Raw genomic sequence first — 26,864 nt, forward strand, 5'->3', positions numbered from 1 at the left:
AAAAATATAACAGATTTTTATATGTTGACTTTGTATCCTAAAATTTTGCTGTGTTTGTTTACTAGATCTAACAGATTTTTGGTGGAGTCTTTAGGTCTTATTACATGTAAAGTCAGAACATTTGCAAAGAGAAAATTTTACTTCTTTCTTTCCTATTTAGGTGCCTTTTATTTCTTTGCTTAATTACTCCAGCTAGGACTTCCAGTACTATATTGAATAAGAGTGGTGAGAGTGAACATCCTTACCTTGTTCTTGAGTTTAGAGAGAAAGCCTTCACCTTCTCTCCATTGAATATGATCTTAGCTGTGTGTTTGTCATATATGGTCTTTATTGTGTTGAGATATGGTCCTTCTATACTCAATTTGCTGAAAGCTTTTACAATGAAATTATAAATTTTTTGTCAACCTTTTTCTGAATCTATTGATAGGATCATTAATTTTGTATCCATCATCCTATTAATGTGGAATATCATGTTTATTTATCTGCATATATTGATCTATCCTTGTATCCCAGGAATAAATCCCATTTGACCATGTTGTATTATCCTTTTGACGTGCTGCCTAATTTGATTTGCTAGTATTTTGTTGAGAATTTTTATATCTATATTCATCAGAAATATTGGCTTGTAGTTTTCTTGTAGTATTCTTATCTGGCTTTGGTATCAAGGTAATATTGCCTTATAAAATGAATTTAGGAATTTTCCCTCCTATTCAACACTTTGGAAGAATTTGAGAAGGATTGGCATTAATTCTTCCTTAAGTATCTGGTAGAATTCGCCAGTGAAACCATTTGGTCTTAAGCTTGTCTTTGTTGACAGGTTTTTTGTTATTCCTCCAATCTCCTTAGTTATTGGTCTGTTCAGATTTTCCATTTCTTCAAAGTTCAGTCTTGGGAGGTTGTATGTTTCTAGGAATTTATCTATATCTTCTTGGTTATCCAATCATCCTTTGTATTTCTTTGGTCCCAACTATTATGTCTCCTCTCTCATTTATAATTGTATTTATTTAGTTTCTCTTTTTTTTTCTTGGTTACTCTAGCTTAAGATTGTCAATATTGTTTGTCTTTTCAGAAACCCAACTTTTCATTTCATTGATTTTTTTCTATTGTCTCTTTATTCTGTATTTTATTTATTTCTGCTCTATCTTTATTATTTCTGTCTTGTACTAACTTTGGGCTCAGATTGTTCTTTTTTTTTTTTTCTAATTCCTTGTGGTATGAAGTTAGAGTGTATATTTGAGATCATTCTTTTCTCCCAGATGCAGGCATTTATCACTGTAAATTTTCCTCTTACAACTGCTTTGATTCATCTCATAATTTTGTTATGTTGTGTTTCCATTTTTGTTTGTCTCAAGACATTTTCTGATTTCCCTTTTGCTTTCTTCTTTAACCCATCACTTATTCGAGAGTGTGATATGTAATATCCACATATTTGTGAATTTTCCATATTCTCCTGTTATTAATTTCTAGTCACATATCATTGTGGTCAGAAAAGATACCTGATATGATTTTGTGGCCCAACATATGATCTATCCTCAAGAATATTGATTCATGCTTGAGAAGAATGCGTGTTTTGCTACTCTTGGCTGGATGTTCTTTATATATCTGGTAGGTCCATTTGGTCTATAGTGTTCTTCAAATCTACTGTTTCCTTATTAATTTTTACCTCAATGATCTATCCAATGTTGAAAGTGAGCTATTGAAATCTGCTAATATTATTGTATTGCTGTTCAGTTCAATTAATATTTACATGAAATATCTAGGTACTCCAATATTGGGTACATATACATTTACAGTTGTTACATCCTCTTGAAGAACTGACCCCTTTATCACAATATAGTAGAGTGACCTTTATCCCTTGTGACTGTTTTCATTTTAAACCTATTTTATCTGGTATAAATATAGCCACTCCTATATTTAGTTACTATTTCCAGGAATATCTCTTTCTATTCCTCCACTTTCAGCTTATGTGTGCCTTTAAAGATAAAGTGAGTCTTGGAAGCACCATATTGTTGGATCTTATTTTTTTTTATCTCTTCAGCCACTCTTTGGTGTTTGATTGGAGAGTTTAGTCCATTTTCATTTACATTGATTATTGATAGGTAAGGATTTACTATTGCCACTTTGTTAGTTATTTTCTGTTTGTTTTTTGTTGTTGTTCCTTTTTCTTCTTCCTCTCTTGCTGCCTTCTGTTGTGATTTTTTTTTTAACTCATATGCTTTAATTCCTTTCTCTTTAACTTCTGTGTAGCTGCTGTAGGTTTCTTCTTTGTGGATACCATGAGTTTACATGAAACATCTAATAGATATAACAGACTGTTTAATTAATTAATTAATTAATTTTTAATGTTTGTGTATTTATTTATTTATTTGAGAAAGAGAGACAGAACATGAGCAGGGAAGGGGAAGAGAAAGAGGGAGACGTAGAATCTGAAGCAGGCTCCAGGCTCCAAACTGTCAGCACAGAGCCCGACACAGGGCTTGAACTCATGAACTGCAAGATCATGACCTGAGCCAAAGTCAGACACTTAACCAACTGAGCCACCCAGGCGCTGCTAACAGACTATTTTAGGTTGATGACAACTTACCTTCAATTGCATACAAAAAGTTTACAGTTGGGCCACTTGGGTAGCTCAGTCAGTTAAACAAGCATCAGACTCGGTTTTGGCTCAAGTCATGATCTCACAGTCATGAGTTCAAGCCTTGCATTGGACTCTGCTCTGACAGCACTGAGCCTGCTTGGGATTCTCTCTCTTCCCGTCTGTCTACCCTTCCCCCACTCGCTCACTCTCTTTCTCTCTCTCTCTCTCTGTCTCTCAAAATAAATAAACTTTTTTAAAAAGTCTATACTTTTGCTTTCCTATTTATGCCGTTGTTGTCATCGTTTACATCTTTTTATATCGTGTATCCATTCATACATTATTGTAGCTATAGTTGTTATTTTTAATTTTATTTTAATTCCAGTGTAGCTAACATACAGTGTTATATTAGTGTCAGGTGTACAATATACTGATTCCATAGGTCCACGTATTGCTCAGTGCTCATCAAGATATGTGTAGTCTCAGGGCGCCTGGGTGGCTCAGTTGGTTGAGCATCCGACTTCAGCTGAGGTCATGATCTCACTGCTGGAGGAGCGGGGCGTCCCTGCTGACCCGGGCCCTCCGTGTCCTATGAGGGCCCTTCCCTCCCTCCTGGCTGCGAAAGTCCAGGCTGCTTGCAGGCCTCTGGTTGATTTCCTGCTGAGCACCTGCAGGAGGCAGGGTCCCCCGTCCAGCACCACCCACACAGGTGACACCTTTAGGTCCAGAAGGGGGAGGGGCTTGGCTGCGCAACCTGAAATCATAGGAACACAAAGAAGGTCTTTTTAAAATCTATGCTGGGGAACCTAAGTTGGTCAGTCGGTTAAGCGTCGGACTTCAGCTCAGGTCACAACCTCGCGGTTCGTGGGTTCCAGCCCCGCAGTCGGGCTCTGTGCTGACAGCTCAGAGCCTGGAGCCTGCTTCAGATTCTGTGTCTCCCTCTCTCTCTGCCCCTTCCCCCATTCGGGTTCTGTCTCTCTCTCCCTCAATACTAAATAAACATAAAAAAAAAATTTTTTTTAAAAGATATGTGTATTCTCAGGACGCCTGGGTGGCTCAGTTAGTTAAGTGGTCCAACTTTGGCTCAGGTCATGATCTTGCGGTTCCTGAGTTCGAGCCCCACGTTGGGCTCTGTGCTGACAACTCAGAGCCTGGAGCCTGCTTTGGATTCTGTGTCTCCCTCTCTCTCTCTCCCTCTCTGCCCCCCCCAAAATAAATAAAAATTAAATATATCTATATATGTGTACTCTTAATCCCCTTTGCCTATTTCATCCATCCCCCATCCACCTCCCCTCTGGTAACCATCAATTTGTTCTCTATACTTAAGAGCCTGTTTCTTGGTTGTCTGTCTCTTTTCTTTTCCCTTTGTCCATTTGTTTTGTTTCTTAATTTCCACATATGAGTGAATCATATGGTATTTATGTTTCTCTGACTGACTTATTTTTACCCCATTCCCTCCTGTCCTGAAAGGTTTCGACAGTTCAGTTTCTTTAAGATGATTATTTTGAATTCTCTGTCAAACAGATTGTAGATCTCCATTTCTTTGGGGTTGATTAATGGAACTTCATTAGTTCCTGATTCTTCATGATCTATGTACCCTTGCATTGATGTCTGTGCATTTGAAGGAACAAATACCTGTTGTAGTCTTTACAGAATGATTTCAGCAGGTGAAATCCTTCTCCGATCTGTTCCCCAAGCCAGTGGGATTACCTCCAGAGTTGCAGCCATGCTAAGTTGGAGCCAGTTTTGAGGCTCTTGCTGGGTCTGCAGCAGGGTCCATGTTTGGCAGGCTTGTTACCAGGGGCTCGGGTGGGCTAGGCTCTTCTTTGGCACCTGGGCGTATGGACCTGCCTCTAGGATCCTGCTCAGCAGGGCAGTGCTTGGATAATTATTTCAGGGTGCATAGTTGGGTCTTTAGTCAGTGGGCCTTTTACCACGGTGTGGACAGATGTGACTCCCACCAGGTCCCTGGGTGAGCAGGACTTGCTCTGGACCATGGCTGAGGGGATTTATGCATGGATGTTTTATTTGTCCGTTTTGCTGATGTCATTCCTGTTGTTCATTTTTTTTGTTGAATATTGCAATCAGAATCGCTTCAAAGTCATGGGAAGAGTAAATCAATGACTCTATTTGAATTTGTGCAAACTATTGCAAAGAGTACGTACACCAGCTGTTTTCCATCTCTGCAGTGAACAGAATTCCAGTCTCAGGTTTCAATTACAGAAAATAAAATTTAAAGAATAAAGTTTAGAATAAGAAATATATTCTTGCATTACCCTCTTATGATTAACCATTTTTAAGCTATTTATAAACTTATGTTGAATTGAAAATATCACAGACCTTTTCTTTAAAAACCTTAGCATAATTATGTTCTTCCTATGGTTATAAAAATGTCAGTTTTTCGAAGTTTCTCCAATCACATAAAACTCAGACACATAAAGATTAGCCAGTTTATGTGCTTACAGATATTAAACAAAATCGAAGACATGTTACCCAAGATTCATATTTGGTAATTGGGAAAACAGAAGAAACCTTACAATATAAATGATTTTGAGTCAGAACACACTGCTGAATTTGGTATGGTATCTGGCACGACGTTTGCAGTCTGGTACCTTTCAAATCAGGAGTTTGCTTCTGGTAGTAAATAAATGCTTAGCCCATTACTGCTCTGGCATCGACTCTGGGGAAAGAGAGGAATTAGATATCAATCAAGTGTGCCGTGGATTTGAAGATGCAGATATTCGGAAGGGGCTTTTGGGCCACGTTTCCTACCAAGATTATCTGCATGTGAGCAACTTCTTTTGACCTGAGAGATATTAGCTTAACTACTATAAATTTGTCCAGATGACATAAAAAGATACAAAAGTGACTGAGGCTTTAGTACCGATTCCTGAGGCTTAATATGGTTAATATATATATTATTCTAGGCAAGAATCTATTTTCTTTTTGATGGAAGTGTGGATCTTCAGCTTTTTTGTTTAGAGTACATACCCTGTAAGTATTAGCCCCATTTACGATGGACCCAATGCTGCAATGTTTAGTTTTTGTTGTTCTCTGGTCAGTTACCGTCAGCTGACTGAAGTTCTTTGATACCTTTGAGCCCTCTGGATGTCTATATCCTGTCCTCAGCAGCAGCAGCACCTGAGAGCTTGCTATAAATGCAAATTCTCAGGACTTATTCTAGAAATATTGAATGGAACACTCTGAAGGTAGGGCCCAGCAATCCATATTTACCAAGCCCTCCAAATTGTAGTCATTCATACTCAAGTCTGAAAACCACTTTTTCAGAGGAGTTTACAAGGACTCTAAAGTCTTTTGTGGAGTCACAGTGAGCAACTACAGTTTAAGACTATTCCAAAGGAAACTTGCTAAATGCTGACCCCACAGCTTCTAGTGATTCCTTGAGGAGTCCAGGCAGCATGGAGTGTATATCTCCAAAGCCACCACTCCTAGGAAATAGTCCAGGTCTTGAGAAAATCCCCACACTGGCTAGTAACATAGAAGTCATGTGATACCCAAATTAAAGATTATTCGTTTATTTAATTAACACGCTCGGTTTGAGCATCTACTAAGCCCTAGTGACATATGTCAGTCAAGGATATTGTAGTCAAAGAAAAAAGAAAAGATGTGAGCACAATAATATCATACATGAGAAAAGAGATCACCTCCAAGTCAAAGATGTCAGACTCAAATTCAAAAGAAATTCACTCCAGATCTAGCTGCTGGTTTTTGGCAATGAGAAGCCATAAATATTTTCCAAGATACTATAAACATAATCAGTGATGATATTTGGAAAGATAAATTTTACAACTGTACGTGGAATGGGCCAGAAGGAGAAAGAAACAGAAGGAAGACCTACTAAAATGGAATTATAACAGCTAAGAAATGAGTAGGACCCAACCTGGGTTGGAAACAGAATCCAAAGGACTTTTACCAATGAATGCCTATGATATTATCAGTAATTAAAAAGGATAAGCGGAACATACATCTGACATTTGGAGAATAAAGAAGTAAGATGGTAATGTTATTAACCTTACAGTGAAATAAAAGGTGAAGAACAGAGCATGAGATCAGAAGCATGTTATGTTGTCAGCATCTGGATTAAGGGGTCCAGGTTACAGGTGAAAGTGGGGTATAGTAGCTAGTTCTTGAGAAGGAAAACAGGTCTGTACATCTAAATTAGGGAATTATCTATAGATGTGATTATTGATGTCAAAGGAGGAAAAGAGATTTAAATTTTTTTTTCATATTTATTTATTTTTGAGAGAAAGAGCGTGAGCAGGGGAGAGAGGCAGAGGGAGAGGGAGACACAGAATCCCCTCTGAGCTGTCAGCACAGAGCCCCACTCCGGGCTTGAACTCACGAACCATGAAATCATGACCTGAGCCAAACTCAGATGCTTAACTGACTGAGCCACCCAGCAGCTCCAGGAAAGGAGACTTTTAAGGGAAAGTAGGCTGAGAGACAAATGAAGCAGGTCACAGAAAACATCTTGAGGAACAACAGCATTTATGAGGTGTAAGAGCAATGTCCATGGAAGAGGCAGAGAAACAGTATCGTGTAAGCAACAGTGATATCAAGCTGGAACTTACCAGTATCATTGGACCAGTTGTTTTCATCTCTTCTGAGTGCTCTGTTCTTATTGGTGTTCATATTAATATGATTTTCAATTTTTTGTCCTTTTTTTTTTTTTTTTTTTATTTTTTAAGTTTATTTAAATCCAAGTTAGTTGGGGCACCTGGGTGGCTCAGTCGGTTAAGCGTCCGACTTCGGCTCAGGTCATGATCTCGCGGTTTGTGAGTTCAAGCTCCGCATCGGGCTCTGTGATGACAGCTCAGAGCCTGGAGCCTGCCTCAGATTCTTTGTCTCCCCCTCTCTCTACCCCTCCCCCACTCTACTCTCTCTCTCTCTCTCAAAAATAAATGAACATTAAAAATAAATAAACATTAAAAAAATAAAAAATATATTCTTTTAAAAAAAATTCTAACATTTATTCATTTTTGAGAGACAGAGAGAACAGAGTGTGAGCTGGGAAGGGGCAGAGAGAGAGGGTGACAGAATCCAAAGCAGGCTCCAGGCTCTGAGCTGTCAGCACAGGCGGGTGCTCGAACTCACTGTGAGATCATGACCTGAGCTGAAGTCGGACACTCAACTAACTGAGCCACCCAGGCGCCCTCCAAAAAATAAAAAAATGTTAAAAATAATAAATCCCAGTTAGTTGACATATAGTGTGATAATGATTTCGAGAGTAGAATTTAGTGATTCAGGGGCACCTGGGTGGCTCAGTGGGTTAAGTGTCTGCCTCTTGGTTTCAGCTCAGGTCATGAGCTCACAGTTCATGGGTTCGAGCTCCACATCAGGCTCTGCGCTCGCAGTGTGGAGCCTGCCTGGGACTCTCTCTCTCCCATATCTCTCTGCCAATACGCTGCTTGCACCCTCTCTCCCTCAAAATAAATAAACTTAAAAAAAATTTTTTTAAAGGGTAGACTTTAGTGACGCATCACTTATATATGACACCCAGTGCTCATCCCAACAAGTGCCCTCCTTAATGCCCATCATCCATTTAGCCCATCCCCTCACCCAACACGCCTCCAGCAACCCTCAGTTTGAGAGAGAGAACATGTGCCTCACTCAAGCAAGCAAGGGAGGGGCAGAAGGAGAGGGAGACAATCTTAGGCAGGCTCCGCGGGCAGTGCTGAGCCCAAGCGAGAGCTTGATCTGACCACCATGAGATCGTGACCTGAGCCAAAATCAAGAGTTGGTCAGTTATCATATTGAGCTCCCCAGGTGCCCCTGATTTTCAAGTATTTTTAAGCTTAAAGAAGGTAAAGGGCTAGGAATGAGGATCTAGTCATTAGGCTCCCCAGAATTGGGCAAACTTCAACGTGTTATAGTGCCTTGTAGCAAACTGGAAGAGAACAACTTCTAAGAAAAAAATAGTATATGCATGAAATCATTCTACCATCCACAGTCTGGTTTAAGGAACACTCCCTTTGGGCCATGACCCCTTTACTACTCTTAGCAACGTGTTTGTCCCCTAGAAATAAACCATTGAGCTGTCTACATCGCCTACTAGATTGAAAGCTACCGATTAATATTATGGCTCATAGATATGGCTTGTGAATATCTAATGCATGGACATTTTAATTAAGTATTAACTGGTATTACATACTAGCTTTACTATGTGCTATTTTCTATGATTTCTTATTCAACTAAACTGTTTACATCGACATGCTATAGCAAATATAATTATTATTTTTGGTGAAAATGGAATTTTATTTATAATATGTAGAGCTATTTCCTGGTTGAAGAATAAAGAAAATACCAAGTATCAAAATATGGCATGTTTGGATGATTGCTATTTTCTAGACTTTTTTCCAACCTGAAACCTGCTTTATTTTTTTTAAAAAGTCTTCTATATCTAAAGATTTTCATTCAGGTATCCCATAGTAGAGTTGTTAGTTTCTTACATACCTGTTTTAACTTCAGATACAGTTAACAGTTTTCTGAGTTTGCCCTAACAAGTTTTACTTATAGAATGACTTCTAGCTGGCTCAGGACTGTCAGACTACTGAAATGAACACACCCATATGAATCTCTGAAAGTGAGCTATTGTGTCACCAAAGTCAAAAGGAGTGTCTCAAAGCCACCCAGAGCAACGGTCAAGGACGTCCATCTATCTTTGATGTTTTATAGCCCCAACGTTTTAAATGTTCTGTGCCAAATGCAAAGCTCATTTTGTTCTGAAATTTAGGAATGTTTCGATTCAGCTTGATCTGATAACTGAGTAATACGCTGACAATCATCAGGGAAGTACAAAAGAGAGCTAAGGATATTGGTATTTGGTAAGCTCAACATACTGATAGTATTTAGAATTGAGGTGAATTATGAATCCGGATAATCACGTTCTGAAAAGGCAACTGATGAATGAAAGACTGTCCAGAAGAGAACTGACTTATTTTAATTAGAAACAACCAATATGAAATTTGGGATGTTTAATGTTAAACAATTAAGATAAAGACAATGCATGATAGTAGTCATCAAATATTTAAAGAGTTTCCATGTAAAAAAGGGGAAAGAATGAGGAAAGAAACAGATCTGAGAACTAAGTTTCATTCACTTATATTGTAATTATTTTTTATTCTTATGGTCAAATAATAAAAAATATCTGGCAATATTTTACGTGTGAGATAAACAGAGATCAGCAAAACAATATGGCTTTCTAAAATAATTCAGTATAATAACATTCTCATTCCCCAAGTCCAAGAACTGGCTCCCAGTAGAAAATTAATAATTCCAAGCTTTTATTTTCTCCCCAACAGAAAATCAATACAGTACCCACCATCAAAATACCATTCCTCTATGGTCAAGCCAGGTGCAGTTTTCTTTTTTTCAACAGAGTAAAATGACCAAAGGCAGGATTAGTTGAATGTACAATTATTTAGAGTAAGAGCATAGTACTCAGTTATGTGCCTTTTATAAGCAGTCAAGGTGCTCCATCATCCATGCATCAAAAATGTTCGAAGTTAACATTTCATTGCTCTTGTTGTTGATTTTGTTTTTACTACTGTCCTCACAACCACAACAACAAAAATAAAAATGTGAGTTTGTAACCTCCAAATTAGTTCCAGAATATTTGGCGTTATTGACTTCTTATTGGAAATGAATAGACTTCCGTCTTTGGTCTCCCCGAAGCAGAACATTTAGAGATGTTTTTGAAAAGACTTGAATGTTTTCATGTCCTGTTGTTTTCTGTGGAATGTAGTGCCTTCAACTTTACTCTGTAATGTTTTTGACAGACAATAAAGATTATGATGCCTATTTATCATACACCAAAGTGGATCCTGACCAGTGGAATCAAGAGACTGGAGAAGAAGAACGCTTTGCTCTTGAAATCCTACCTGACATGCTTGAAAAGCATTACGGATATAAGTTGTTTATACCAGACAGAGATTTAATCCCAACTGGAAGTAAGTTAATGTTTTCAGTTGAGAGTGTGCATATTCTTGGTCTGTCTGTGTATCATCATTTTTTAGGCAGAATTTTAACTTCTGGTTCTCTACATCAAAAACTGTGTCTATCAGTGTCTCAAGAAAGAAATGTCATTATGTATTCATATGAAACTTAATTTTTGACACCCCTGAGGAGCCACTTTCATTGTTCTGTAAAGCATCTCATTTTATGAGCCTTGACATTTAAAGACACAAATGGGAGATTTGTAACTAGGAAAAATAGTTCCAACATTGAGAAAAGCAAAGCCCGCACTCTATTCAGCGTGGTCATTGGCCATTGTCATCTTCTCAAGGTATTACCCACCGAGCAACAATTCTCATTTAATGTGTGAGAGAGAAGCTACTGGGGCCTTTGGGGCCAGGTGTTTGATGCACTCATTCCGATAAACTCTTCTCTCTTTTATAGCCTACATTGAAGACGTGGCGAGGTGTGTAGATCAAAGCAAGAGGCTGATTATTGTCATGACCCCAAACTACGTAGTCAGAAGGGGCTGGAGCATCTTTGAGCTGGAGACCAGACTTCGAAACATGCTGGTAACTGGAGAAATCAAAGTGATACTCATTGAATGCAGTGAACTACGAGGGATTATGAACTACCAGGAGGTGGAAGCCCTCAAGCACACCATCAAGCTCCTGACGGTTATTAAATGGCACGGACCAAAATGCAACAAGTTGAACTCTAAGTTCTGGAAACGTTTACAATACGAAATGCCTTTTAAGAGGATAGAACCCATTACACACGAGCAGGCTTTAGATGTTAGCGAGCAGGGGCCTTTTGGGGAGCTGCAGACTGTCTCGGCCATTTCCATGGCCGCGGCCACCTCCACAGCTCTAGCCACTGCCCATCCAGATCTCCGTTCCACCTTTCACAACACGTACCATTCACAAATGCGTCAGAAACACTACTACCGAAGCTACGAGTATGACGTACCTCCTACCGGCACCCTGCCTCTTACCTCCATAGGAAATCAGCATACCTATTGTAACATCCCTATGACACTCATCAACGGGCAGCGGCCACAGACAAAATCAAGCAGGGAGCAGAATCCAGATGAGGCCCACACAAACAGTGCCATCCTGCCGCTGTTGCCAAGGGAGACCAGTATATCCAGTGTGATTTGGTGACAGAAAAGCAAGGGACACCCCGTCCCTGGGAGCTTGAGTGGAGTCTGCAGTCCAGTGCCTGGAACTAAATCCTCGACTGCTGCTGTTAAAAACATGCATTACAATCTCTAGAACACGAGGAAAAACAGGGTCTTGTACATATGTTTTTGGCAATTTCTTTGTAGCATCAGTGTCTTCCTGTTTTACCATGTCTCTTATCATTACATTTTTTGACTTTGTTTTATATGTCATTGGAATTTGTAAATTTACATTTTTTTAAAGAAGAGACTTATGTATAGATAGAAAACCCTTTTTTGCTTCATTAGTTTAGTTTTAGAATGGGTTTTATTTTCTTTCCTTGCTTTTCTTTTGCTTTTAACATTTCCTTGGGGTGCTTGGACAAATCTATCCGATGGGACAAGGAGCACCGGATCCTCTCTTGGGTTCTGCCTGGGATCAGCAGGGCCGTGTGGGCCTCCGGAGAGCCGTGCAACGAATGCGGGCCTTGCCATTTGGGGAAAAAAAAAAAAAAAAGATAAGAAGAACACTCGTTCACAGGAGGGCCCCGCCGATCAGAGCCCTGAATCTCTTCCTTGTCCCGCCTCATTCCCCACCTCTACCCTTCTAATGGCGGCATGATGTGTAAACTCTGAGGAGGGGTGGGGGTGGGTCTAACTGTCTTAACGTTTAATTCACTGCTCGTCAGAATACACTCCAGACCCAGAAGTGTGCTAGTCACTTGACAGTGACCACCACAGAGCGCTCAGAAGAGAAGATCAAGGGCATGAAAATTGGGGGAGAGAGTGTTGTTTCTGTTTTTAAATGAGTTGATGTACCCTTATATAAATATATATATATATAAAACACACACACAACAAAACAAAAGAAACAAAAAACAAAAAAACACACAAAAAAACAAAAAAACAAAACAAAAAAAAAAATCAAGCCCTATATTTGATCACTTCCTGGAAAGGCATGAATGTGTTTGTGGCTGTTTTTGTTTAATATTCTACTTCCTCTTTTCCCTCTATAATTTTTCTGCAAATGAGATTATGTGCAAATGCCAGGCAAGTTAACTCAAAAGGGTGAATCAACACCAGTCGAAATGAAATTTACATTGAAGGCTTCCAAACCAAAGGGAAGGACAGGATGTGTCATCAAATATGTTTTGTCACCTTGTATGATACAAAATGTTATTTTCTAAAGAGTCAGAACAGATCTGTGAAACTTATTATGGGGTCCCCTTGTATTTAAATGTTAATTCACTGTATTTAATTTTTAATGCTACATTCAGAATCAAGTGTTCGGTTTCAGTTTGTGAACATAAGCAACGCTTATTACTATCGAAGTGTTTATAGAAGAACTCAGGAGGTCAAGCATATGAGTACCAACAGAAATCGATATTTTCAAAATAAACATTATTTACGCAAAATAGTTTTTAAATTAGATGAGAAAGTGTTTAAAATAATTTTACTGTATAAATAATTAGTTTTATTTTAACTGTGTAATTCTATCTTTCAGAAACAGAAAGCTGATGCTCCCAAGAAATTCATCCCTTTCCGTTTAGCTTTATGTTTGAAACCAATGGCATAAGCAGCTAATACAATATTCATGGTGAAGATAATGCAAAATCAATCATCAAGGAACTTGCAGAGGGTGGAATTGTTAAAGGGAAATATTACCTACGTAGCTTTTAGTTAACAACAACAAAAAAAAAATCGATGTGCCGAAAACACGAATATAGAACTACGTTACTTTAGTGACTCCTTGTAGAAACCTCCATTCCAGTCATCGTCTGTGGGCTCGTGTAGTGACTATCGTATGTTCGGTTTATTCCTACCACCATATAATGAGAAAACAATTCTACAGTGTGGGTCGCAATACTAAAGGTGTGAGTTGGCCACAATGTAAAAAAAAAAAAAAAAAGGGAAAAGGAAAAGAAAAAGTGTAAACTTCGAAAGAGTTCATTTGGGAGGGTAAGATCGAATTGCAAATGTATGAGATGAGCCTAAGAATTCTGCAACAAGGCAAAGGTCTCAGTATTCGTGTGACAAGGTAAAGGAGCCTTGGGATGTGCAGTGCTTTTTATTTGCTTTAAAATGTTTATTTCCCTGACAAGTCACCCAGGGTCCTTCTCTCCAATCTGTTCTTCATTCCCATGCTCCCCTTGGACCTGTGTCACTTTTTCACAAAGCAGAACGGAAGCTGCAAGGACACATATACTTTGTCAGCTTTGCACATTGGGTTATTTTCAGAATCCAAGAAGGCCATTGTTTCCTTTGTACTATGGACACCTGTCAGGGACTGGTGCCAGTGAACCTCACTGGCCTGGATTCCACACTCCCCCAGTGCTCAGAAAACTGCAAACATGGCAATGGCCTGGTTGACTTCTTTGTTTTTTAATTTTTCTTAAGTGCACGATGGAAGTGTATAGAGGAAGTAATCAGACCACAGTCATATTTTAGGCATCCATAGGTGTTAATTTAGCTGCATCGGGAGTACATTTTTTGTTCTATTTTTAGTGTAGATTTAAGCACTTTGAATAGCATGATTCAGGGATTGATGGGTAATATTTGATATTCTCACAACTTAAGAAACTTTTTTTTTCCTCTAATGCTTTGTCATATTTTTTAAAAAGAAAACAAATGGAGTAGAAGCTATCTATGGCTTTAGTAACATTCCTCCCAAGTATTCCTCTATCAGCTCCGTGTGAGAACAACTGAAGGATGCTGTCATGTGTTCACGTGCTCTATGTTTTAAAAAAGTTATGTTAGAACTCACAATAAAAAGAGAACAAATGTATTTTCCCTAGTGCTTAGGTTTCATCCTTCTCTTTTTTCGGTGGGGACCGTGGGGAATGAGAACATCCTAGTTGTAAAAATACAGTTGAAGGTGTGAATATGTTAGCCAGGCTGAGGGAGAGAATGGGCTTCTGGACTTGGACACATGTGATGTTTGATATTGCCTGTTTTTCATCATTCAGCGCTCGGGCTCCGAGTGACACGTTATGGATTCAAAGTCCATCTGGTTCTTTAATGTAAACTCTACTTGCTGCCTATGAGCGTCCTACCCTGTATACTGGTGCTCAAATCTTCGAGTATTTAATTTGTAATTCATTCCTTAGATTTCCTATGAGCAGAGCGGAAATTTGTATCTCATGCAGCCAGCTGATTTAAGTTTAGATCAATTCTGTGAAATAAGTCTAAGACATGATGAGTTAAGAGTCCTGAAGCTACTATATCTCTGTAGCTGAACACCTGATTGTTCCAAGAGTCAACCATTTTTGGTTTATTACTTTCTTCATAATCTATATATTTGAACCCTATCGATCTAATCTTACATATCGGACACGCTTCTTCCTTATTTCATTATTATTTAGCAGTTTATAACGAGAGCAAATATTAACTCAGAGCCAATCCCTAAACTCTAAGTGAGTTTTGTTTATCCTAGAATAGTCATTAACTTTGACAGATACCATTTATGTAAATTAAGATCACCATCTCTAGGAAAACATGAATTCATATGTTTGTAAATTATGCTCTGATTCTGGAATGATACCATAGTTCTCCTTTTTCCAAGAAGTATTTTTTTTGTATCTTGTGCTTCATTTCTTCTTTTTTTTCTATTTACTTGAAGTTTGTCCTTAGTCTCAGAAGAAAGCTTAGTGAGATCCAAAGGAGACCATCGGTGTTGCACAGGTGAAATGACTGAATGGAATAAGAGAATACGCAGGCACGGAAGAGGAAAACCCCTTACTGTCTCTGATCTGAATGTGCTCGGCCGTCATTCCCATCCTTGTCGTAGTTGATTCAGAAAGGTGAAATATTATTAAATGGGTTAGAAATCCCACCTACGGGCACGTATTCCCTATCACTGAACAACACTTTTAACAGTATATCCAGCATTACAAAGAGGTGATGAAGCGACTGACTTCCCTAACAGGAGGAGCGTGTCCATGGAAGCAGAGCTGTCTCTCGCTTTATCCTGAGCACTTCCCACTTTATTTTTCTGAGCAAAGAAAGTCGTTGATAGCCAAATTTTGATTATCTTTGTCAACACACCTTAAACTTAGGTTCACGGACACTTTGAGTCCATAAAATGGATTAAAGGAAATAATGAAGGCCTTGAAATTCCAGACAAAATGGTGAATGTGTGCAAAACTGAGTTTTCCTGGATGTGTGTCTCAAAGACATCCGGCTTCTGAAAAGCTATTGATGTTTGGATTTAGGGCATAGTCTCAGAAACTGTCATTGGCATAAAGCAGCTATCTTGCCAGCTTTGCTATGCCTACTCTTCCTCACCTTCATTCATGACAGTTCAGGGAATGATTCCCGGTCTTTTAACAAACGGAGGCAGTTCCTCTCCCAACATGACCAGACTTTGTGGGAGACTTGGTCTATCGGTGAGAAAAAAGTGGGTAGGACGGCAAGTAATTTGTGCCCGGAGAAATGAGAATTGACTCGATTACTCTGATCGTTTACTCATTTCCTAAGTTACTCAAAAGATAGTTTTGGAGGAATGTGAAACGTGACTTGGCATGATGCCTTATTTCATGAAACTCCTTTATGATTTGAGTTGACTCATGTTTCCCACAACAAAACAAAGAAGAAATAGTCCAGTACAGGAGTAAAAGAAACAATCATTTGACGTGTTTTTCCAAAGAGACTTCATTTCCTTGTGCCAGGATTTAGAATTGGTTATACACTTGATTTTCAGCAATTGTGCTTTTGCCAGTTTCAGGATTTAAGATATGACTTTGGAGCAATATGATGAATGTTAAGAAATCAACTGAAGTGAGGTGGTGATTTAGTTTCTCTTTTTACTCAGGACTGGCAGTGAGGTGAAAGTTTGTGCTATTTTAATAATGACGATACTGTCACAAGGAGCTGTACGACCTGAGTTTGAGTAAAGAGAAGGAGGAGGAGGATGACGATGATGATGAGTTAATCTCAGTCCTAATCTCGTGTGTCTTTTCATCATCAGACTTCAGTCATGCATTAGAAAATGCCCTAAGAAGGGACTCAGTTCTCATCTTCCATCGACTATCATTTCTTTCTTCCAGCCTCACAATAGAAAACATCTATTACAGACAAGTAAGATATATAAAAAGAACATTCTCCTCCTGCCCTTTAGTAAATGTCCCTCTGAGTAGTCTCTGAGTCCACTGACAAACTCCTCTTTCTGAACTGTTCATTGTATTTAGTAAAGTAAGGCATTGTTGTTTTCCTACCATTCACTGCATTCATTGATGCATCCCCCCGGGTCCACAAGCCTGAAAAGTATTCTCTTTCTTAACAAAGGCAATCACTGTAACTCATTACACTGTGTTCCCTCCACTACTAAATGAATAGAAACCGAAGAACTGCACATGAACTTGAGACTATTATGTGTAATATTGATGTTGTGTAAATTTCAATCTTCATAGTCCAGATAACCTTAAGTTTCAAAGGGCATGCTGGTCATTAAAAAAAAAAAAAAGATTTAATGTAAAATGACATATTACATAGTGCATGAACATGTGGCAAAGTAATTTGGATCTATCCTTACTAGTCAATGAGAGACTAAATTTGGGGAGATCAGCTGTGAGTGTTTTAGGTTAATTCTCACCTGGGATGAAGACATCTTTATGTTAGGATACATGGACCGTTGTCCAAATTCCTTGCAGCATATGCTCCTGGTAACTAGAATTTTTAGTGTGTTCTTTCCGCCAAAGTAGTGGAGATATGTTCATATAACCTGCTATTGAATTGTAAAAACTTTTACATTTTCAGAGTTTGAGGGAACCCAAGTAGGAAAGTGAATTTAGTCATTTTCCTCTGCTGGTGTTCAAGTCAAATTTTAAACTCAGACACTCTCAGATATGTTCAACAGTCAGTAAAAAGTGCATTTTACATAGTGTTTCCCTTTAGTTTTGCCTACCCTCTTTGATTTTGTACAATCTAGAATGTATGTAACTCACGCGTAGGTGATGGAGGCGCTCTTTTTTTTTTTTTAAGAATACTTACAACTATATATTTGGTTTTGCTTTGACTAGCAATAGGAAAATAGACAAATACACGTGTAAAAATGAGAAATTTTAAACTTGAATTATAATTTGTGTTTTATAGTCGTTTCATAAGTCTGTTGCTCTCTATGAGTATGCTCTCTATATATCCTGTAAAAATAAATTTATATGTTACATAGAAATTCAAGAAATTAAATTATTTATTAAGCTACAAATGTTTCTTCTGGTTTCTACCTGATTATAGCTGAAAATAAATTAAATAATGTGTTGTTGGAACATATGTAAGTACCTTCGTTAATTTGATAACTCTTGTTAAACTTTTCTTTCCCTCTCTGTTTATGTCTCTATAAGCTTATAATTCTTAGACTTAATTCCTATTATGATTGTGAAGAAAGGACTTAAGACATGGCCAAGTGGCTGAACAAAAAGAAAACCTTGTTAAAAAATCAAGTTCACGTACAATCCCTCTTCTGTTCTTCACTCCGGGATTATGGAGAGGTTTGAATCACAAACTTGATCACTTAAAAGTCATTAGCACATTAATGATTGTTTCAAGGTTAAATTCTACATTTTTCCCTCATCTATTTCATAACGTCCTTGGAGAAACAGAAATGCTGTTTCTCCTCCTTACTTCTTGCTCCCCAGGTATTTTATTCCTTGCTTTTTAAGGTACTACTCACATAACAACCTTAAAATAAAGTCCCCTCAGGTAATATTTTAAAGTGACCAAGATCTTTAATCACCTTATTTTTCTACTCTGTCTGCACCTGCTTCTAGTGCACAGTCATTCCTAAAGAGAAATGTTTTTTGGCCTTACGTTTCATTTTATGTTAAAGATAAGTAAACTTATTATTTATTTCTTTGGGGGGAGGGGGATGGTGGTGAATCTTTACATCACAAGCGTAATAAGCGAACAACCATAAACCTCTTAGAATCAATGGGCTGTTTAGGCAGAATTCCTATCTTAGGACAGCATTTTAAGAAACACTTATCAAAGATGACGCCAAAATAAATCATTATGAAAATGGAAAGGAATATTTGTCAAACCCCGTAAGGTTATTTCAGGTTGGATTTCAGAGTAATTAATATATTTAAAATTTCATAAAGTCATTTCTACCTCAGTAGGGTTTTTCAAATGTGAAAAAAAAATAACTTCTACTGAAAAAGTAAAGTGTTATATGGATTATGACTCAGTGTATAATTCCCCTATTGTATTTCAAATTGTGAACACTAGGACCTGACCCATTATTAAAAATATCGGGAGAGAAAACCCTGTAGTTGAAGAATATCTGGGACTATTTGTGCACCTTACATATACACATTTAAATTCTCAGGAAGTTTCAATTACACTCATACTATTGACAGGTGGTTAAAAGACTGACACCCATGGACCATCTTATTTCTAGAAGATTTCTAATTGATATCAAATCTATGTTTATGGGAAAAACAGAAACAGAGACTGGAGTAAATATTCAGAGAATTAAAATGGTCGTCACCCGATCACTTACGTGGGATTTTTAGCATTTATCTATGGCCTGTAAGAGTAATTCAGACAAATTCCTTGATCAATCACTGTTTCGTGCCCAGTGATACTGATGTGTGTGGGGAGGGCAGGGTGAAATCCTGGAGAATAGAGAACATCTAAATTTGACCAGTATTTTAGTCAATGTCTGCTTAAATTAGGAATTTTTATCTCAGTGAACTGTCAATTGGTTTTAGATGGTACACAGAGGGAGGTTATTATTGAAATAGTTTTGTATTTGATTGAATATATGCTAGGATTAAAAAAACTACATAATACATCAAAGTTGACTTTAGGGGTACTGTTCTAGTTTTGTTTATATGGCAGAATGATATATAATTGCATGATTCAAATAAAAAAAAACAGGTAACCGTCTAGGAAAGATGATAAATGGCAAAAGTCATCAAGATGCTTCATGAATGACTGGATTCAGGAAAAACTGCTAAGATAGTCAAATTTGAACTTCTGGAGAAAAAAAACTAATAAAAGGTGAAAGCTTCCCCCAAACAGTAGAAGAAAATGCCAAAAACCTATAAAAATGACTGGTTTAAATTAAGCAAGGAGATATCTTAGTACTCTAATTGTCCTTGGCAATGAAGAGCTGTTGACACAATTATGAACTTGAAAACTGACATCTGAAAGAAAATCCTTTTTTAAAGGGCCTCAGCACACTTTTCCGAAGTAAAAGGTGAAATGGATTGCTAAACATTATAAGGTATGAATAGAGATTACGATTTTGGTACACTGGATACTGCGACATAAAGGCTCGGTGAAGGGTGAAATCGTTTGTCCAGAGGGTCCTTCCAAAGGGCCTGTTGTCATACTTCTCAGACCTGGGTGCAATTACAATCACCTGGGAAGATTTAAAGAGTCCCAGAGATTCAAATTAAACCAGTCTGGGTTTTGTCCCCATTGTTAGTTGCTAGGGTTTTTTGGTTTTCTTATCTTTTGTCTTGCTTTTTAATGAAGTCTCTAGGTAATTCTATAAAAACAGCAGAGTTGAAAACTATAGGAGCCGAACGGGTGGGTCACAAATTTTAGGCTTTGGAAGAATTGCCTGGAAGCCTTGTTAAAAATGGAAATTCCACTTTAACTCTGATAGTACTGGAGTGAGGCCCAGAATCTATTTATTTAACAAGCTTCCCAGGTGATTGTAATGTGAAGGCCTACAGACAACTCTTTGAGAAACAAAGGTGTAGGATTTGTTGTTTCTGTCATTACAGTTGCTGTCACTCTTTGGAATACAAGATTAAAGTTTGCGGTGGATAAATGTTACCATAAACTGGGTCTTCCTTTTTTAACAATCTCTCCCAATTTGTCCACCAGCACTCACAATGAAGATGTCCTGAGGAAAAAAAAAAAAAAATGAACTACATATAGACAATTATACTTCATCTGAGAATATCTCAAAAAGAAGGGGGGAAAAAAGAACTAGTAAAAAAATGGAGTCCAACTTTTTCATGAAATCCATGACTTCAAAAAATGCCCCAGCATAGAAGAAAAATAAATGAATTGATAGTTAAGCGTTAACTAAGAACATATTCTTCTTAGAGAACATATGTCTGTTGTCGCTTGTGTTTCTGTTAAGGAAGAAAAAAAGCAAAATTAGGGCTACCAAAGATATTGATTGTGAAAATAAAGGCATCGACATCAAATTTGTTAAATTAGTTGGACTTAATGAACAATTAGTTTCCCTCATGTTAACAATGAGTTCACAGAAAGATGAATTCTAATGAAGACTTTTCCGACCATCCTTTAGCGTAAGAATCACTCGCAGCATTTGTTACAAGCATAGGTTACTGGCTCACCCTCCAAAACAATTGAACGCTGGGAAATTTTTACAATCACGTTATTTGGTGACCCCTATTCTGGTGAATGATGTAAAGTCTAAGACTATATCCATGCAGTGCCCATAAATTTAGTTAGGTCTTTGTGAGATGATAAGTTAAATGCCCCATCTTGCATTATTTCAGCAACATGACAACTTACACAACGATAAACTTCAGTTGGTCCTTAATTTCACACCTTAATCATTTATACTGGCAATATTTTTTCAGCCACGTATATTTATCTCACTGGACTAATACTGACCGTTATGTCCTTTGTTACACCAGGAATGATGACCAGTGATGAAGTTTGTCGCTTCTGTTTCTTAAGACGAAGGTCCTATTTGATGTCTGATTCTCATGCACGTCTCAAGGACATGGCTCCTATTAGGAGAAAATATTCTCATGCATTAATTGTGGAGTAGCCATGTCATAGAGTTTCTGGAGAATTCTTTTAACCTCTTCCACCCATATCCTAGTGACTTCCACAGCCACTATAGGACTGACCTCTTACACTTTATGGTTTTATAAAACCAGAAGATCCAAAAAATAATATTCAGTAGTAGTAGAACCCTACTGAGTGCAACACAGCCTTTTTAAATTTCTACACTAAGCCGAAAGAGACAATACACCAAGTGAGTTTGATTTATTTTCAGAACACAATCTGGACAACAGCTCAAAACAGTCAACTTTGGCAACACGAAGCATTTAGTGAGCTAAATTAACATACATGTGTGCCTGCATGTATAATGTCTGTGCACTCTAATTAAAAACACACACTTGTAATACGTTTAAGTAAACTTAATCAGTACATGCTCTACATTAAATAAACAGTGATATGAGTTCCCAAGATAATGCCCTCCATCAAGAAATTACTCAGTGACCATTTTTGCACAGGCTAAAAATAAATACCCAGGTTTCTGTTCAACTAACTTTTCTTTAAGGACATGCATTTTATCTTCAAGGAGAGAGTCAGCTCATTCTTGCTTTTTGCAGAAAAATTCTGTGATTGTTTCCATTTTCTACTTTTCCATTACATGGTAGCCCTGAATTATTTATTTATAAAAAATGGAAGGTATTGCGCTCAGCAACTATCATAAGAAAAGCCGGTGAAAGCGTCAAAGTTATTACCATGGATTTCCTATCTTTTAGTCGATTTTATTTTTCCTGGGCTGTGAAATAACTTATTTTTTCAGATTCCATTTAAATTACATCCTTAGCAAATAACATGTCCTCAGCAAAGCCTAACTTTAGAAATACAGTTACCGCTAACGTTTTCTTTTTTAGTTTTCTTTTACTTTACAGAATCCATGCCAGCCCTGAAGTGAGATAGAAACACAATAGAACTAAGTACATTTACAACTGACAAACTTATGAGTGCTGCACCTTACGTATTCTACACCACGGGGTGAACTTGTATTCGCAGTCATCTTCAGAATGGGCAGCTGAATCACTTGCTGGGTATTTTCATGAGAAAACTGGACATGGGATAAGATGTTACAGGCGAGGGTAGCAGAGGTTCCTGCTGGTGGAGCACTAGAGAAGTATACGTCGATGTTGATGTCTCTAAAGATTTTAACTATGGCTTGTAGGTAGGGTCCCATAACCAACTGTAGCAAGCGTAACATACTTAGCATTTTGTATTTTCATTTTAAGAGGGAAGGAGATCACTCACTCAATATGAATGCTGCATATGTTAGCAATAGAGATAGTGATTTTGTAATTTTGATTGCACTTGCCTTAAATTTTTTCCAAAAAGAAATTATATATAAACAAATACCGATGAGGATGGTTAAAGAACATTGTTTAAAAATAGGCAAGTTCTGCACTGATTACACTTTTTTACATAATTTCATGCATAATGGCAAAGTATATTTGCCAGATCCATGTAATGAGTATACGAGCACATGATAACAGCCGTTTGTACAAGCACAAAGTGTTCTATGTTTAGATTAAAAATTAACAATGCTAACTTTTGGTGTGACTGCTTTCAATTTCAAAAAGTTGGATGTTTAAAGATAAATTTATTACTTGCACAAGAATATTTTTGTATAATACTGGGAAAGGTTTCAAAATGGACTTGCTTTATGGAGTGCAATTTTCAGAGAAAATAAACAGGGTATGTGTCCAGTTTGTAAATGTTTTCTTTCCAGATTACTCTTTCACTGGTTAAATGCAAGGATATGATGACTTGAATATTTTGTGTGTGTGAATAATACCGACAACAATAACAAAAATAAAGCAATGTGAATAAGTTGCGTATGCAAACTTCTTTTAATCAATGACGGTAGATCCTGAAAACGGTAGTGAACGTCCATTTCTGTGAGTATCATGCTACAAATATTTATAATTGTGTTTTGCTGTTCGATGTATGAACATAGATCCCTTATAAGAAAAATATTAAAAATGTTGTTTTTAGGAGAACTTTTATTCTTCATGCTTCAGTCTGACATATTTATTTTCTAAAATTGAGCGTAAGACAAGTTAATAGCACCCCATACTTATTAAATATTTATGACATTAGAACTAATACATGGCGAAAATTCTTCAATTTGTCAAAAGTTCTATTTGTACCTGCCTATTAACGAAAGCATGTCTTGGGCTAAAAATGTTAGAAGATTTATGAGAAAGAACATATTTACAAAAACGGTGTGCTGGTTAATATTTAAATATATGATAATATATCTCCTTATAACGTACCTGTATTTAGTTAGATACCCTGCTTTGAAATCAAGAAATAGGATTTTGAGTTGGTTTGGGGACCAAGGAGTATCTATAAGGCTAAAAATGTCTCTTAAAGATTAAAACAAGAGGCTACATCATTTAAGACGATAATAGACCCTGATAGGATGTGTGAATTTGCATATATGCTTTTCTAAGTATTATCCAATAAGTGGTTTTAAGGAGGTTCTAGAAACTCCTTCTAAGGAAGACAAAAATGCAGCAACTGAAAATGAGCCATCTTTACTGGTAACAAGACCACCAAAGAAAGAACCACATTTGTTTTTTGGACATAAGGTATCATACCTGCAAGCACTATGGGGTACAGAAAAACTGTTGGACTGATACAGAATTTTGTTTAAGTTTCTTCCAAGAGGCCAACAGAATCAAAAGGAAAATCTAATTTCTGGTTTATCACAGATGTTCCTATACCCATGGTAAGTATAGCTACTTCTTAATGATGCACAGTTATTCTGTATTTTGAGGATCTGTGTGATAGCTTGTAGTTATTACTCCGTTAAGGTCACACCCAGGGGAAATGCTCCAATCAAGAGTGGGTGGATGCGATCGCTCAAAAAAGTATCACGGACATGTATTTGGAAAAGGAAAGGAGCATTTAGATCAATGAAAATGACAACGAAAAAATTGATCTGTACTTGCCCCTTATGTCTCACTGCTCCCTCTGTTGCTGCTTACAACATCACTGAATCAAATACATTCACACATGTGAATTTTTGTCTTCAGATTCACTTAAGAATTTGGCTACATTGACAACATAGAATCCTCCTCTTTGTTCTATTTAATCTCTATCAAAAAAAAAAAAAAAAAAAGGAAGAAAAAAATTAACCTTGACTCCTCTACCTCTACCACTGGGTCTTCAGTGTTTTTGTTTTTGTTTTTGTTTTTTTTCTTTCCCTAATGTTCCGAGCAGCCCTGTTCCAACGCTGGTAGGTTGTCACACAGACACATTCTAGGCCTGCATTGTGGTTATGGAATGGAACTTCACCGTGATAGCATCAACATATTCAGGGAGGCAGCTCAGGGAAGGACTATGGGGATTGCACTTGGGTGGGCCTCCACGGTTAAGAGTCCGAAAGTACGCCCTTGAGTTGTCTAAGCCTAGCTCTCTTAACATACCGAGGAATGGCCATTCTCTCTTATATAGACTCAGGCTAATCAGGCATTCAAGACACTGTCTTCAAAGCAAATGACAATTGTTAATAGTGGACCAGAAGACCAGAACGGTTTTGTCACGTTATAGAAAAGCCAAATCATAATTAGAAGTTTGTTTGCAAAATGTAGCGCCCTAAAGAGGAAGTCAGTAGAAAGAACTTCATGCCTAGCGTCACGATGCGTCTATCTGCGCCACTGAGACAGAGCTGTTATTCAAAGCCTCTGTTCCGGGTGGTTTTTTTCTTTACACAAAACTAGAAAGACAGAGACAAATTCTGATTACTGATGTTTCCTTTTTTCAGAGTCCCAGATGACCCTCACTCTCCCATTAAATAGTATAGCTTTGAATATGGCGGTATAGCTGTGACTTGTTCTTGCTGCCTGGAATATGGGTGTTAACTTCTCAGCCTTCCATTTGTAAATATCTGCGTTGGGCAGCTTATCTTCTTAAGCTCTGCCTACTTTCAGCCTCAGAAGGTAACCTTAATTTTCACTTTTGGGCAACATTTTATTTTTTGTTAAATAAGTCCCTCACACCTTTAACACCTATTGATTTGAGCTAACGATGTTTTGTGATTAAACATTATAGCCCTCATTTACTTCTTAAAATGTGTAGAGGAAAAAGCACCAGAGAAATGTTCCTAAAGCTTGTGTTGAGATTCTGGCAGAGGAGAGCAGCTGTTTACTGCACAGCCCATCTCTGTCCGTCTTTTCTAGACCCTCTTTAAGATTGTCCTTGACAGAGTTGTTTATCTGCTAACTTGACGGCAGGGAAGCCCTGGAAGGACAACAGGATAGGGTGAGGAGCAAATAAGTAATTTACTTTACGGAGAGAAAACTTGAGCATGTTACATGAGCTCTTTTACTCCTAAATTCCACATCTGGAAAAAAAAAAAAAAACACAAAGGAAACAATAATACCTTCCCCGAATGTAAGTTGTAAGAGTTCCTTCCTTCCTTCCTTCATTCTTTTATCGATGCCAGGCATTGTTCAGGTGGCTGGGGACAGACCAGAGAATCAGACAGACAATATTCGTGACCCATGGGTTTCAATCTCTGGTAAGAAGCGATACAAAAGGCAAGTCCCTGATTGACTGAGGAAATTTCAGACAGTGATACATGCAATGACGATGTAAACTAGAGCAATGTGATAGGAAGTATCTAGCTGGGGAGGTTAATTTACATAGAGTGGCTATGGAAGGCGACTTGCAAGAGAGGAAATTATAGCTGAACCTCGAATCAAGAGAAGGGGACAACCAGGAAAAGGTCTGGCCTTAACTGCTGTTCACTCCAAAGGACAGGCTAGTACAAAGACCTTGAGGGAAGAATGAGCTTGGTGTGTTCGCATTAAGAAAAAGCAAAGACCCATGGCTGGGTCATTGTGGATACAGGTTAGAAGTAATAAATAGAAGCCAGAGTACACAGTAGGTGATAAAGGGTAGCTAGTGCTATTAAAACCAGGCTGAGGGTTAGACTTAAAAATTCTGTTTGTCTTAATAAATGAAAATATTTGTAACTACTTTTCATTCTCTTTTTGCGTTGTCAAAAACACGTTTGAGTTGGACTTTATCTCTGATGTCCAAGGAAGACTTTAATAGGTTGCACTTAAGAGCATTTATCCTCAAAGCTCTAAGCATTGCACCAAGTCAGTCACAAGAAAAACCAAACCCAACCCAAAACACATAGATTCAGCTATGATAAGCTGTATCAGAGCAGTGGGCTAATTAGTGCTGTACGATTCTTGGGGGGAGGGCAGAAGAAGGCCAAAGGCGACTGTACAATGCCTACAAACTAGGGCAAAAACCAAAGCAATGGTCTCTTACGTCTCACCTCTCCATGACGTGCAAGAAAAGAGTTGAGAAGGAGAGACACGGGCAAAGAGGCCTGGGAGAGGTGCACTGATTTAGTTTGCTAGTGCTGTGTAACAA

General features: G+C 37.8%; 1 protein-coding gene across 1 annotated transcript in view; it reads left to right on the forward strand.

Annotated features, from left to right (window-relative positions):
- IL1RAPL1 (interleukin 1 receptor accessory protein like 1) overlaps nt 1–20,624 on the forward strand; it is a 1,262,266-nt gene extending 1,241,642 nt beyond the window's left edge. The window contains exons 9-10 of the mRNA XM_040468734.1: nt 10,375–10,545; nt 10,994–20,624. Of these exons, the coding sequence (XP_040324668.1) occupies nt 10,375–10,545; nt 10,994–11,712 (890 nt within the window). The 3' untranslated portion in view covers nt 11,713–20,624. The remainder of the gene's footprint in view (nt 1–10,374; nt 10,546–10,993) is intronic.
- Nucleotides 20,625–26,864: the final 6,240 nt, after the last annotated feature.

The sequence above is a fragment of the Herpailurus yagouaroundi genome, unplaced genomic scaffold (genome assembly GCF_014898765.1).
Source record: "Herpailurus yagouaroundi ecotype Mexico unplaced genomic scaffold, PumYag 67793, whole genome shotgun sequence".
Lineage (NCBI taxonomy): Eukaryota > Metazoa > Chordata > Mammalia > Carnivora > Felidae > Herpailurus > Herpailurus yagouaroundi.